The 15234-nt window shown below is 43.5% G+C and overlaps 2 protein-coding genes across 2 annotated transcripts in view; both read left to right on the forward strand.

Annotated features, from left to right (window-relative positions):
• The window catches only part of LOC107117589 (putative gastrointestinal growth factor xP4), a 32191-nt gene extending 24983 nt beyond the window's left edge, over positions 1-7208 (forward strand). Inside the window, exons 4-5 of the mRNA XM_015419736.1 lie at positions 5678-5824; positions 7189-7208. Coding sequence (XP_015275222.1) covers positions 5678-5824; positions 7189-7208 — 167 coding nt within the window. The remainder of the gene's footprint in view (positions 1-5677; positions 5825-7188) is intronic.
• An 863-nt stretch (positions 7209-8071) lies between these two features.
• Positions 8072-11894, forward strand: LOC107117590 (putative gastrointestinal growth factor xP4). Its single transcript, XM_015419737.1, has 3 exons — positions 8072-8267; positions 9136-9282; positions 11619-11894. Exons 1-3 carry the CDS (start codon positions 8072-8074, stop codon positions 11789-11791), a joined length of 516 nt encoding a protein of 171 aa, XP_015275223.1. The 3' UTR covers positions 11792-11894.
• Positions 11895-15234: the final 3340 nt, after the last annotated feature.

The following is a 15234-nucleotide window of genomic DNA, read 5'->3' on the forward strand; positions in this document are numbered from 1 at the left end:
TGTGACACAGAGTGTTGGACTGGATGGGCCTTTGGCCTGATCCAACATTGGCGTCTCTTATGTTCTTATGTTCTTATGAGTCAGCCAAAAGTTTTGAGAGCTCAGTGACCTTCTCCATTCAAGGACTGGCCCCTACTTTTGTTTTCAACTGCTTCTCTTTCTCCGGTTTCTTCCCCGCCATCTTTTTGGATTTGTTTACTTTTCAAGAAAGTTGCTAAAATCTCTGATATTTGCCCAAATGCTTTTCTGCACTCTGATAAGTCTCTTAAAACAGTTTTAATTGCTTATTTTTCTGCTCCCCCCTCTTTCCTTTCATGTTTTGTCTATGCGTTTGGAAGGAATCCCTCCCCCGCTCACTTTCCCGCCACTCTTTGGGGGGGGCAGCTTCTTTTTATATCCTCATGTTCGCTTCAACCCGACTCACAGTTCATTGTTGGCCATTCGGCCTCGCTGATCTTCATTTATTTCGCCCCTCAAAAGCCCCCTGACTGGGAGTCTTTTACCTGATGGACCCCCTCCCACACGTTGGTGTGCAGTTTACATCCCGGAGTTTCTGGGAGATACGACTGCCTGAGTGTCACCATAGACCGGAAGCTCATTGATCACTTTTTCTTATACTTTCAATGCTTTATAGATCACTCCAGTGAAGTGCTCAGAGTGTGTAGTGAAGTGTGCAGAATATTATGTTAGGAAAATCTGGGTTCAAATTCTCACTTAACTGTGAAAACTGCTGGGCGATCCTGGGCCAATCCTGGGCCTCATCCTAACCTAAATCATAGAGGAGTTGTGAAGACAAAACAGAAAACAGAATGCCACCTTGAACTGATAATCTCCTTTCAGGAAAGAAGGGGCAAAACTGTGGTTGATAGCTTTCCTTATTAGTTAGCATCCCTACCCATTCCAAGATACTTAATGCCACTGAACAATAATTATTCATGTGTCCAAGCCAGCCCAATCAGTTTCCCTGCTGACAAAGGATTTGAGCCTGGGTCACCGATGGCTGTTGTGAGAAAAATGTATGTGGCTGCATGTGTCTGTGAAAATGTGTTTACCCGTGCCATCCACTCTCTCCCCTCAGTTCGTGTGTCTCCTGAGTGATGCCTCCTTACCAAAGGCAGAGGTGTAAGCTTGGAAATCACTAAGGCACTGGCAGAGACATTCAAAGGTCTCTTTTTAAAATGAAACTTATCTTTATTATAGAAAAACATTCAGAGATTTACCTGGCAAGATGACCAGCAAGACGCTATGCCAGCCTGCCAACACAGTAGAATCCTATTTCCTAAACATTAATAGTAAATACCCAGAAAAATAAACATGCAAGCAAAGTTTCCCCCCACCCAAGGCATGCAGAGAATGAGAGGCCTCTCGGACTGACTCCTACCAAGAGTCAGCCCCGATCTGTTGGATTTTACCAGTATTTATACCAAATGATCAAAGGAGTTCAAATGATCAAAGGATATTACAGTTGTAAATTAACACTTAGAAGTTGAAATTGTCTTGCAGGAAATTGCGTCCTTGGTCTTACACAACAAAAGTTCACATTCCACAGGATCAATACAGTGTCATTGTTTTCTCCTGGTGTTTCCCAATTATGGGAAATAAACTGTCCTTTTGGTGCTATTGCTGAGATGAAAGTGGGGTGCGTGTGAACTCTCAGGAAGTTAGTTTGCATTTTGGATTGGGGACTGTCACTTCCCAAGCTGGCTTTCCTGACCAGCTGCCCTTTTTATTGCTGGTTATTGTAAGTCTCACACCTGGGGAAACATTCGTTGATTCAAATCCTAGGATTGGAATGTTTTGAAGTTTTGCCGGGGTGACTGATAAAGAGATTTGCCTAGAACAAAGGGCTTGGAACAGGCCAGGCCTCCTTGCTATTCTGCTAGCAAAGAAACAGAGACAGATATATGGATTTCATAAACTATTTGGTTCATTTTAAACCCAAACCTTCCATATTTCTAAAATTTCTTACCACAATGGCCACATTCAACCATCATGGCTGCAAATGCTAGGCACTTTAGAGCCAAGAAGCCACTGATTTCCCTTCACTGTCCCAACTCAGACATGTGGTCTTTCTTTAGTTATCCAGTTTGCAGAGCTCAGACATTTTCAGGTGGACATTTCTAGTTTAGGACAGATTGTAGATCTGAGGTAGTTTAGGCTTAATGTTATGCTAGTGTTTCAGCTCACGATCTCTGCCTGGAAAATACACCAACATTTTGCAACCGTCAAAGAGTATATTGTGGTTCTGTGAAAGTGGAGCTGGAGTTATGCCCTGGCTACATTAGGAATATGTTCACATTGAGGCTTGTTACTTTACAAAAGGAATGAAAGCTCTTTATTGGCCCCGGTCACACTGGGGGAAAAGACATGGCCAAAGCGCAGCTTTTTTGAGCTGCATCAAAAAAGACGCGCAGCGGTGGGATCAGACAGATCCCCCGAGCCACCGCGCAGTTGCTCCCCGGCATGATCAGATGCCGGGGGAAAGCCACGGAACGGAGAGCAAGACAGCCTGCTGCGCAAGTGTTGCCAGAGACGGGCGTGCTGACGATCCCACGGCCGCCCTTGATGCGAATTTTCAGGTAGGTAGTAGTGTTTTCTAGGGGTTTTTTTGATGCGTGGTTTTGGCTGGAAGGGATGAATCGGGGATGGGTGCGCTCCGCTTCCCAGATGTTGCGGTGTGATCATGCCCATTTGATGTTCCCCTGATCCATCCCTCTTGTGGGGCAAATCCTCCCATGTGACTGGGACCATTGACAGGAATGATAGTGTACCGGTTTCTTGCTATATGTTTAAACTGGGATGAAGAGAAATTGAATAGAGCATGTCCGGCCCCTATGGAGGGCACAGAGAGAGAGAGAGAGAGAGAGAGAGAGAGAGAGAGAGAGAGAGAGAGAGAGAGAGAGTGTACACAATAACTGGAGGGAAGGAAGGAATTCCAGAGAGTAGCAATATGTGTAACAAAGGGACAGAAGCAAAGTGGAATGAAAGAAAGGTACAGGAAGTGCCCTATCTATCCCTACTGAGCGTACCACCCTCCTCTGAAGTCCTAATGTTTGTGCTAGTATTAAGCAGCATTGCACAGTCCATTCCTTCCAACATTTTGGACAGTAACAGACTGCGGGACTCCTAGGATAAGTCTCTGCTGCAATAACATGCTGTCCAGTTGCAATCCCATTTTATGAGGTTATTCTGCAAAGTGAACCACTGCTGTGCCAGACCAGCACAACATCCTGGCTGGACATTTCATTTCAGCACGTCTTTGGAGTAAGGGCTAACTCACACATGTCACAGAAGTAGTGGTGCCCCACCTTAAGCACTTTATTTGTTCCCATTGCACTCACAGGATCTGGTCATAGGACAACTAATGAGCTGAGCCCATAAATAATTTGGGAAGTCTGGCCTTATGCCCGCCGCCTGCACTGTCACATATAAACAAGTGCTTTGTGCTTTGTTCTTTGAAAACTAAAGCTTCCATTTTAGCTCCAGAATTATGTAACCTCACAGCCATTTGATTCTGATGTACGAACTAAGAGCAATTATTCAAAGAGTCATTGAGACAGAAGGAGACAGGAAGTGCTGTGTTCCCCCAGTATCCATGTCTGTGGTTGCCAGAATGGAGCTCCTTATTCCCAGCAACTCAACTTTTCAAGTAAGGCAAGGGTTCATATGATTTATTCTGTATGTTTCTCGATGTAAGTGCCACATGTTTTCAAATAATATTGATTATTATTTTTTTGCTATTTGGAAACATTGAAGAAAAACAGGTTTATTTGTGAATAAGGATATGCTGGTATTTTTACAGGCGTAAGCTGTCAAGAGGAGAAAGGATTGTTCTGTAGATCCTTACATGCAGTTGTAGTGACTAGCATGCTTCTGTATACAAAGGTCTATGCACATGTATTCCCTAAATAGATCACTGGGGCAGAATTTATTCCCATCCCCCCTGATCAATGCAAACCAGGGTTGGCAGAACCAGCCATCCGCTAATGGACCTGATCCAGCAACGATTGTACCAATTACTCTCGTTGGATCACAGCATTTTTTCTTCTAGCCACTATAAAGATCCTTACTCACAATTTATTTTTAACTGTTAATAGAAATTTTTCTGGTAATTTAATTAAGATGTCATAGAGAAAGTAGTTAATATTTTAAAGAGAACTTTTAAACTTTGTTGGACTGTCTTTTGTAATTTATTTAAAATAATGAATTAATTTGTATGTGAAGCAGACAGTAGTATGAGATGATGGTTCCATTGCCTGGGAACCTGCAGTGTAAGGACTGTGCTTGCATTGATTTCTGTAATGCTTTTTAAGACCGCAGATGTTTAAAGTGAAGCACCCCCTCATGACGAAGTTGTATTAGCCACATTCCCAGCTATGTAAAATGTTTAAATACTAACCAAGCATGAGAGAAAGAACTATATTTGCAGTGTTGCAAACCCACACACAACCTTTTTGGAAGACAGGCTAAAAAGGTTAGTTTAATATTAGTATTTAAAGCAATTTAGGTTTCAAGGTTTTTTTCCCCATTTTAGATCAATGTCCTTGAAGTCTATAAGCTGAATATAGCAAAGGAATACAAGTCATGCTTGTTCCTGGCAGCTGTGCTGTGGGTAGGCTTTGTCTGCCCCCAAAATGCAAGTCATCCACCATGTAAGTATTGTTTCTCAATAAATTAAACGATCCAAGGTAAAGAATGAACGTCAAATATATTAACTATTTATGGGTACCTACATAATGTCTGTTAAGCAGAGTCAAATATAAACAGACCCCCAAAAATGAAATGAGATTGAAATAACTCTCCATAGGATCACACAGTAAACATTATCAGCTTCAGTAGGTGGCAAATCAACGGTAGAATTTTAAGTAGAGTTACACTCTTCTGAGTCCATTCAAACTGAACAGAGACATGGGCTGAGTTCAGACTGGCAGTTTGGCCCAATATAGGCACCTGTCAGAAACGATTCACAAATGGATTAAAGGGGCCTCACACAGGCACATCTGTCAGGCGTTCCCCAGCCGTACTCAACCTGTCTTGTACCGCTTCCCTCCCGAGTTTAAAAAGTTCCTGGTGAAAGTGGTAGCAAACCCTGGAGAACGCATTCATCCCGCGTTTATCCTGCACCAACAAGGTGTTAACGCCGAAAGCCGCAATAGCTTGTGCGCTTATGCGCATAAGCGCATATCTCCGGATTACTAAAAAGAAAGCCGTGCCTCCGCTGGGGCGGGCCAACAGTGCGAATGCTCCCTTGTGCCTCCTCCCCGATATACTCCCGCATGAGTCGGTGAAGTGTGACCGGGAATACCCAGAACACGTTGTTCCAGGTTCTTTTTGCCACGACTCCCTCACGCTTCAAACTGCCAGTCTGACCTCAGCCATGGCTTCTTCTTCCTGGAGACCAGGCACCCATCACTGAACACCCCAGCTTTAGTCCAAAATGCTGACTCCTGTCTCTCTATTGACTCTACACAAGTGACTGGTAGGCCATATGCTGCCTTCCTGCCATGTATGGCTGCCCATATGTTCATAGTCAATGTTTCCTAAGGCTATCAAATTAAATAGTTGCAATGTGCATTGTGCCAGTCATTTTTGTGGTACACATAATAGAAAGTTGGAATGAAGAGGTAAAAGGCAAGTGAAAAACAGGAAGGAGTTTAAGTATCTTCCTTCCAAACAGATGCATGCCAGTGCCTTGAGGATGTCAAAGACAGAGAGGACTGTGGTCATGAGGGCATCACTGCAGAGCAGTGCACAGAGAAAGGATGCTGCTTTGATGCAACAGAGCCTGGCGTGCCCTGGTGTTTTCATCCTTCTGGAGAGAGAGGTAATGATTCTTGACAAGCTGCTCTATGTGCATGGGGAAAGGTGGGAAGCAAGTCACCCAACTTGTGTTTTAATACTACTTTGCCCAAACTTTCCAGATGACGCTTGCTGTTTGCTAAGGTGATTAGTAGATTACCAGGTGCAAAAGTAATTTGAAGAATAAAGGGAACCTGTGAAATCAAGCCCACCACAAGGTTCAGCTTTAGGCACAAGAAGAAAAATTTTCTAGGAAGGAATTATAATATAGTTCCTAGTGGGGTGAGCCTTGTAAAAATACAGCTAGATTCCATGGGCCTCTCCAGCTGCTTAAAAAAAAAACCCTAACAGATCCAATGGTTTTCTTGTACCCTCTCTTTTATCTATTGAGATTTCAGAGAATATGCAAATGAGAAGAACTATCACTATAAGAAGGTAAGTGAGAGGATGACAAGCAGAAAACAATAGCAGCAGCAACAACAACAAAAATGTTCTTTATTGAAACTCTGCCCAAATTACACAAACAGATTGGATTTGTTGCATTACATGTTGAAACTGTATATGTGTTTATGCAGCATGATAGCCCATTCCTAAGTAATCACACACACCTTTAGATCCAACATAGCCACAAATGCCTGATGGATCTAAAGGAGATGATCAGACAGCAACATCTGGGAAAGGTCCCACAATCACCAGCAATTCATGCTGCTCTGCCACAGAAGCAGAGTTAAAAGACACCAGGGAAAGTCCGGCTCTAACTGGCTGTGACGGGCCACGGATGAACTTTCCCCTGTCTGATTGCTCAAGCAGGCTCTCATACCATCGGGATGGTCTGATCATTCCATCCCGACTCCATGCTGTTGTTCCCCCCCCCTTTCGCAGTATGTGCATCATCACAAACTCCATATGGAGCCCTCAGTGCAGAGTTGCAATTCCTTGTTGGTCCCCCCCCCTTCGCAGTATGCGCATCATCGCAAACTCCATAGGGAGCCCTCAGTGCAGAGTTGCAATTCCTCAATTCCTCGTTTAAGTGCATGGGTAACAAACGGGGGGGAAAAACAACTCACCCATGGTTGTGTCTGATCACACAGATTCAATGGGATGTGTGATCTCACAACTATGTGTCAAATTCCTCCGGAGGAAATAGCCTTCCTTCCCCTCCGCTCCAACTGCCGCATGTCACCGCAGCCCAAGTATCCTTAACGCAGGGGAATAACCACACTGCCACTTCTAATACTTTTTTTTTTGCAATACAGCGTATTTTTTTGAAAGAGTAATGATCCCCACTTGAAAGCTTTTCCAGTGCTTTGTTAATTCCTACAGTTTATTTAAAAGATGAGTGCTCGTAGAGTGATACCTCCCTGCTTTTCTTTTTTCTTCTCAAACCAGGAACGTATGCCTCACTGTAGGAGCATATTAAAGCAGTGGGACCCCATTCTGAGAATTGCATCACAACTATTTAAAAAGCCTCAACGCTTTAGGGTTTTTTTTAAAAAATAATAATAATGTAGTAAAATGGAAGGCACCCAAGTAGACTCTGCACCTAAAAAACGGAGGGCCATTGGATTGTTGAAAGCTAGGCTTTTCAGATGACTTCTGGCTTCTCTTAATTAAAAAAAAAATACCCAAAGGACCTTAGTGTAAGGGACAGGAGTATATGGTTGGGTGGAGAGATAAGAATGTATCAATGAGAACAGAATCTCTCCTTTCATGCTCAGGTGATCCCCATCAGTCTCTCCTTCCAATCTGGCTTCTGGAAGATATTGCTGACTCCTATGGCCTTCTCCCTGCTCCAAATTCATATTTCACTGGTGGTGCAATTATGGGTGCTACTGTCTTAGAGTCAGGCCATTGGTCTATCAAGGTCATTATTGTATACTCTTACTGGCAGTGGCTCCCCAATGGTAGAGGTCTTTCTTTTCACCTATCACGTGATCCTTTCACCTGGAGAAGGTAGGGATAAAATGTGGGGCCTTGTGTATACCAAGCTCTACCTCTGAGCCTCAGCTCCACCTCAGTTGTGGTGGGGCTCTCTTAATGAGTGTGACTCTCCACATGGATTTATCTCATTGTCTTGTCACCTGCTCCTGTTGCATCTAAAAATCTGACGCAGCCACATAGAGAATTTCAGCATGAAAGGGATGATCCATGTGATGTGACAACCACATGATCATGGAAGCTACATGAATCAGCCTAAGGCATTTTCTATTTCAGATAGTTTTTGATGGGTGAAATTTAAGCTAGTAGTAGGCCATATCTTGGTCTGGACAACATGATATTGTCATTCTTAGCTGAGACTATTGCCATTGTTCCCATAGTTTCACTTCAGTTTGCAAAGAAAATGATCAAAGAAAGAATGGAATGTGGATATCCTGGTATAACATACAAGAGGTGCCGGAGAATTGGATGCTGTTATGATAGGAAGGCTTCTGATGAACCCAAGTGCTTTCACCCTCCGGTAACTGATGGTAATGGCTTTATATTGATGTTCTTTGATTTTTCCAAGGATTCAAGAAAAAAAATCACAGGGCAGTAGGTAATCATGCTCCCAGAAGTACTAATACAAGTAAACTGATATAGCAAAGGGAGCAGAGAATGCAACAAATTCCTGCAATGGACCTCAGGCCTGTCCTTAAATGCAGATTATGATAAGCCAATAAACCTTCCTTCCCTGCTGTTTGTTCAGAATTTTGATGGACAGGAGTTCCCTGTGTCTTCTGAGTTCCAAACAACCAGAAGAGGACTCCTATTGATGTGGTAGAAATAATGTGTGAACCAAGGTTCAAAATATAGGAGTGGAGCGCACAGTTCTATGACAAAATATTAGAATTCTCCCCTAAGCATTAGTCTATAACAAGCATCTTTATTGTTCATGAACAACAATCAGGGGCATGGGGGTGCAAAGCTGGAAAACTTACCAGGAATGTTAAAAGGCTGAAGACTCCTAGTGTATTGGTTCATAACGCCTAAGGATAGAAGGTGCCTGACCTTTTGCCTTTGATGTTCAGGGCAATCGCTTAAAACAATCAGATACGGACACTATTCGCCTATCCAGTGAATCAATACTGATAATTAATAATGAATTTATTATCAATAAAAATGCCACATACTAAGCTATATAATACTTTCATTTTGTAGATATCCCATGTAGGTAAATACATTATGTTGACTATTAACAGTGTTTGGGGGTGGGCTGCAGAAGGAGGACCCCAAGAGTATGTTTTGCCTCAGGTTACCTTCTCTGTGGCCCTGCCTACAATACTTACCACTGGTTAAAAAAATAGAAAATCTGTTGAAATTATGGATGGTAGTAATATGGCTCACACTTCTGAACAGTGTCCCGACATTGTGTCATGGATAGGAGTGCAAGAAAAGAATGTGGATATCCAGGCATCACCGCAGAGGAATGCCAAGAAAGAAGATGTTGTTTCAATTCATATGTTGCTAGTACACGATGGTGCTTTCACCCTCTGTCTGACACAGGTAATACCAAAGCGAAGTTTGCTGCAGAGACATATGTTCTAAAAGCAAGAAGGTCAGGCAGATGTGCAGGGAAGGCAATGGGGTTATTATAACCAATGACTACAAGAAGTATTTTCAGAAACCAGGAATGAGAATAAATGGCCCAGGAAGGAGTATAATATCCTGTTAGTTAACTGCACTGATAATATTATTTCCTTAACTGCATTGTGAGATTCATGAAATCTGTGATTTATTCTTCCCATAAAAATAGAATTAGGTGTTACTTGGTTTTGGCCTTTTGAGTACTGGAATTATATTTAGAGATTATTCTGACATGGCACTTAGCAGGATTTTGTAAGACAGCTCCTCGCCCAAAACAGCACACAATCCAAAACGGTGACAAAGACAATAGAGGGAAGGTGGGACAGAGATTGCAAGGACAGCAAAGTAAATTCTGCTAGATGTACTGGAGCTTGGTGTAGCTTAAAAGATATTCATGAAGGCCTGCACTGGGGATAAAACTGCCAACAATACAAAGCCTGACTACTTTTATGGGTATGAGCCACCTGGCACTTCTCATTTGAACACTGCTGAAAGAAACAGAATGTTATCCACAATTAATGACTTGCTTATGAGGCTGATTTCAGAGTGAAACAACTCAGCAGATAGGTAATACTTCTATGGAATGTAGTGGCACTTACAGTGCCATCTTAAGAAGAGTTATATGCTTCTGAGTTCATTGAAGTAGGGGTACACTTCAACTGTCTGAGCCTGGCCCATCTCCCAGACTTACCCAGGTCACAGGAGGTAGCCACAACCCCAGCCTTTGAGCTTCCAACTGCTGCTATGGCTGCCAAAATGGAAAGAAAGCTATGCATTGCCAGACCTGGCAATGCATAGCTCCTATACGTCACCAAGTGGCACCCATTCTACCATGGAAGCTCACTGGGTGACCACTGGCCAGTCACACACATTCAGCCTAACCTACCTCACTAGGTTGTTGTGAAGATAAAATGGAGAAGGGGAGAATGTTGTAATCCACTTTGGGTTCCCATTAGGGAGAAAAGTGGGGTATAAATGAACAAATATAAATGGTTTTGTATGAACATTTTGGCAAGTAAGTTGTTCTCACAAGCAGCTGTCAACAAAAATTCCCACAAGAAAACATAGCTGGAGGAAGTCACGTGGGAACATTTGCAAAGTGTGACTTTCAGTCCTTTACCATTCTGTTCATCATAAAATCAAGATGATTTGCCCAAGGAATGTGAAATTTGGCATGAAGCATCTACCTAGCACAAGGTTCAGTCTGACCAAAATAAATCTGATGAAGGATAGATGAGCTGTAGCAATGCAAAATATTTGCTTTGATGCCATGTCTCAATGGATATATTGTCATGAAATCATTGTATTCATCACTGGGCTGGCTTGATTTTTGGCCTCTCCTTCAGCCCTTTCCTATATCTGCATTTTTGGGTCATTTTGACATCAGCATTTGAACCAATCATCTTGGTCCCTTATTTGCATGTTTATACCAGTATGACGTCATCACCTACTAGACCTCTCACTCTGCCTTTGCACACCCAGGGAGCCGGAAGTGACGGGCGACGTGCTGACGTTGGGGGCGTGGCTGAGCTCGTCGGAGGGGAAAACCATATGGTTTTCCCCTCCGACGAGCTCAGCCACGCCCCCAACGTCAGCGCATACGCCCACACATAAAAACATTTTAAAAACCATTTAAAACATTATACAACATTACAAAATTACGTATATAAAGTGCTCCAGATATTCCAATTTATCTTCCACAAAGATGACGAACTTACTGCTGCTCTACCAGCTCAGTGTCCTCTGTTCCGGACAATGCCGGCGTTCTTTGTTCCAGGGCTAGGTAATGATGGTACCGTAGTGGCGGCTCCTACTCAAACACCTGGCGGAAGAGCTCCGTCTTGCAGGCCCTGCGGAACTGCATTAGGTCCCGCAGGGCCCTGATCTCCTCCAGGAGCTCGTTCCACCAGGTAGGAGCCACCACCAAAAAAACCCTGGCCCTGGTAATGGCCAACCTGGCCTCCTTCAGGCCTGGTATTGCCAGGAGATGTTTCGCACCCGACCGTAGTGCCTGTGGGGGAACATATGGGGAAATATTAGATACAGTGATGGGTTTGAGTCACCCTAGTGGCAAGTGAAGCTAAATGGGGAGCTGAGGTCAAAGCAGTAGAGGTGAGAAATTCAAATTCATCCCCAAAATGAGGCCTTATCCACAGTAGCATAATATTTAAAAAGCTCTTTAGCTCACTATTGTAGAGGCATGACTACCCAATCCAGACTGTGCTTTTGCTTTTCTGACTCTCTTTTGTTTTAAGGGCCTCTTAAGCAGTGTGCCATGGCACCAAGAGACAGGGTTCAATGTGGGTATTCTGGCATCACCGCTGATGAATGTTTGGAGAAAGGATGCTGCTATGAACACTTCCAGTATTCCAAAAGTGTCCCCTGGTGCTTTGAGCCTCTAGCAAAGCGGGGCAATTTTTCAGGATGAAGAAATGGAGAGGAAGAAATATACGCCAGCTGAAGAAGAGGCTTTGTGGAATGAAGGTACAGCGAATTTCTTCCTGAGAGGTTTCTTCCCCTTGCACTCTCACTCTGGCATTTGTATATAATTACATGGAAAAACCCGGCTTGTATGCTATGTTTTCTATTAAATTATCCAGTTTGTGGAGGCTGTCTGGCTCTGGTTCCAACTTCTGTAGTGGGAAGATCTATAACATCCATACTAGTAATAACAAAAGATGCACCAATACCAGTGATACCAAATGACACATCAATGGTCACATCAGCTACCAGCTCCATGGCTGAGATTATACTGGTGTACATAAACCAAGCTGCAAATGCATGGCTGCCATGTAGAAAGAAAGGGACTCTGGGCCAATTCATATGACCAAATGGATAGGTTCAGATTCTGAATTCTGTTGATCTATGTGGAATTTGGCAGACAATGCCTTTAGGCAGATGCTGAATCCAAAGCTGCTGAAAATAGGTGAAACAACTGAGTTGTAAAAATATAACCTGAGGTGTGGTAGATCAATGATGAAGTAAAACTGTGGTCCTACAGCCAGGTTTTAGAGAATGAAGCACCACGAGACAGAGGGGACAGTGAAGGCATCACCTCCCAGCACCCAGAAGGCTAGATGAGGATCTAAGTTCTGTGCAACCAGAGTCAACCCCCAGTTTGCTGCAGGTGAACGGCTTCACTCACCCTTCTGCCATGAATTTGGGCCAGGTCAGACTTGACTCATATTCACAAAAGGGCCCTTTGAGCAACACGGGGTTGCCTACTTAAGAAAGCTGACATTCCTGGCAAGTCTGAGACTTTTCTATATATGCGATATTGGATCACGTTAATTATTTTAATAATTTTGTCATCAATTTAACATACAATGGTAATCATAAAACATAGTAGCAAATGACAATGTAAACTGAAACTGAGCAGCAGTTCACAAAGGCTAATCCTTGGAACCACTTTTAAATCCCAAATAACAGTGAAAGTAATCATGGTTAACTAAAGGAAATTTATGTGTGAAAAGATTAGGAAAGGAGAGGAACTGGCCGCTGAGAAAGCATGCGCCTTCTGAGGTAAATTTCCCTGTCTCACTATTATTTAAGCTTAGAAAAGACATTTCCCCTTAATTGTGTAAAGGATTGGGATAAGATGTCAGGAGTTACATACTAGAGGGAGCGCATCTTCTGTGTCCAGTTCTCTGTATCCATTGTTTGCCCATGCAAGCGGCCCTGCCTTCGCCCTGGCTGGCTGATGAGGGCTGCCTTCTCCTGAACTCTACATGAATCTCTCAAGTGTTCCCAACTCCAGGCTGGGAAATTAAAACAGGAGTCCAGTTGAATAGGATCTTAAAGACCAGAAAATTTTATTCTAGCATAAGCTTTTGAGTCAGAGCTTACTTAATCAGGTCTGCAATATAGAGATAATTTACAAACAAATTGCCTAAAGTCCCTGTCACACAACAGAGTTTAAAAAATATATTTAAAAATAATATCAATCAGTGACAATCACAGCAGAATTTTTACTAGCTGAAACCTTAATTAATTTGCTGGGTTTTGGTAGTTTTAAATCTTTAAATAGTGTATTTCAACTTTGGCTCACCAACTCTTCCTCTTTTAGCTGATGGTTGGGTTAAGAATGTTTCAGATATGCAACTTGTGAATTGCTTGGGTGGGGAAAACAATATCTGCTCAGAGTCTCTGCTTGCTTGCCAGGAGGTGATTCCAGCCTTCAGCTCATCTCCAGACTTCAGCTCATCTCCAGACTTCAGAGAACAGTTCTCCTGCAAAAAATAGATGGGTTGGAGGGGTGGACTCTCTGGCATTGTACCCCACTGAGGTCCGTGTCCTCCCCGCGCTCCATTCCCAAATCTCCAGGAGCTTCCCAACCTGGATCTGACCCCACATCCTTTGCTGCTGGCCAGTGGAGAACTGGCAGCCCTGATTACAACTCATCACAGGTGATGAGCTTGAAATAAGTTCATACATTTTTATACAAACTGAAAAGTATGCAGACGGAGAGTGATTTCAGCTCAGCATACCTTTACTTCATTCAGAATAAGACAACCTTAACCAGCTCGCAGGCCGGTTTATGAACTTGAAATAAGTTCATACATTTTTATACAAACTGAAAAGTATGCAGACGGAGAGTGATTTCAGCTCAGCATACCTTTACTTCATTCAGAATAAGACAACCTTAACCAGCTCGCAGGCCGGTTTATATGTGCTCCAGTTCTACACCCTAAACACACCCCCACACCAGTGATTGGCTATTTTACAGTGGCCGAGAGTTCCATAGATCCTCGGCTGGGAGCCTAGCCCTCCGATAGGTGCGGGTTAGGATCCGCTTGACCCTTTGTTCTCATGACCGAAGCTCGGCTGCTTCACCCAACCGCATGGCGACCTAGTCGCGCACGGTCGGGGATGAATACATTACACAAACCTTCTTCCAAAGATCCTGCAGTAGGGTTACCAGCCACCCAGTATCTTACATGGTCGAAGCTAGCTGCAAAATCCAAACTCTGTACCAGTCTTTGACCAGAAACCACTAAATTCTCTCAGTTTTCTCCTATTACGTGCAAAATTCTGTCTCTGATTTTCCAGATTTTTCCACTCATCCCCAGACATGCTCATGTTGCTCCATGTTCTTACTCCTGACTCTGCTTTCTGGCCAATTTTTAAATATCAAATTGATCCTTCTGTGTCAGCATGGCATACATGGCTTTTCCCAATTTTATCCTTGTTTGTCTGTTACACAGATTGCCTGGGTCTGATTGCAGACATGCACGGCAGTACATGTGTATAAGGGTTCTTTGATACTCTATGTATATGAGGGTAAGATTGCAAGAGTGGAAGGAAGCAGAGATCTTTTGATTTAATAAATGGAGTTTTATTGTGAATAAATGCAACGTTCATACAACTCACTCACACAAAATAATAACAACAGATCAACAAACACAGAGCTAAGAAACAGAGAGGTGATCGATAGTGACAAGAAGGGGGCTGGTTTTAAATTAGGGTGATATTCACCTGATCCTGAAGTCCAGAATTAGGGACAGGCCCGTAGCTACATTGAAGCATTCTGGGGTCTGCCCCCCCCCCGACTTCCTACCAAGGCCCCACAACTTCCCCACCTGTCAGCAGCCCCACAGGCTCCATCCTGGGCTGGCGGCCGAATCGGGCAGAATCAATTTCAGGTGGTAGAAAGACTCCCACGAGTTGATTTCAGCAGTAGGAGCTGATCAGGGAGTCTTTCCACCAGCCGAATGTCAATTTCGGCCCCATTATATCCTATGGGCCATTGAAGTCAATGGCGAAAACATAGGGTATACTCTAGGGGGCTGGAAGGGAGGTGGCTTGAGGGAGAGGCTCCAGCATCACAGGGTAGCTGCTGGAGCCTCTCCCCAAGATACCCACCACGTTTCA

The sequence above is a fragment of the Gekko japonicus genome, unplaced genomic scaffold, assembly GCF_001447785.1.
Source record: "Gekko japonicus isolate JY-2015 unplaced genomic scaffold, Gekko_japonicus_V1.1 scaffold1906, whole genome shotgun sequence".
Lineage (NCBI taxonomy): Eukaryota > Metazoa > Chordata > Lepidosauria > Squamata > Gekkonidae > Gekko > Gekko japonicus.

What these genes read in the sequence shown, in the direction of transcription:
- LOC107117590 (XM_015419737.1), top strand. Translation starts at nt 8,072, where the DNA reads ATGATATTGTCATTCTTAGCTGAGACTATTGCCATTGTTCCCATAGTT. An exon ending in TCACCCTCCGGTAACTGATG is followed by an intron (nt 8,268 to 9,135) that starts GTAATGGCTTTA and finishes ACTTCTGAACAG; the next exon opens with TGTCCCGACATTGTGTCATG. An exon ending in TCACCCTCTGTCTGACACAG is followed by an intron (nt 9,283 to 11,618) that starts GTAATACCAAAG and finishes TTTTGTTTTAAG; the next exon opens with GGCCTCTTAAGCAGTGTGCC.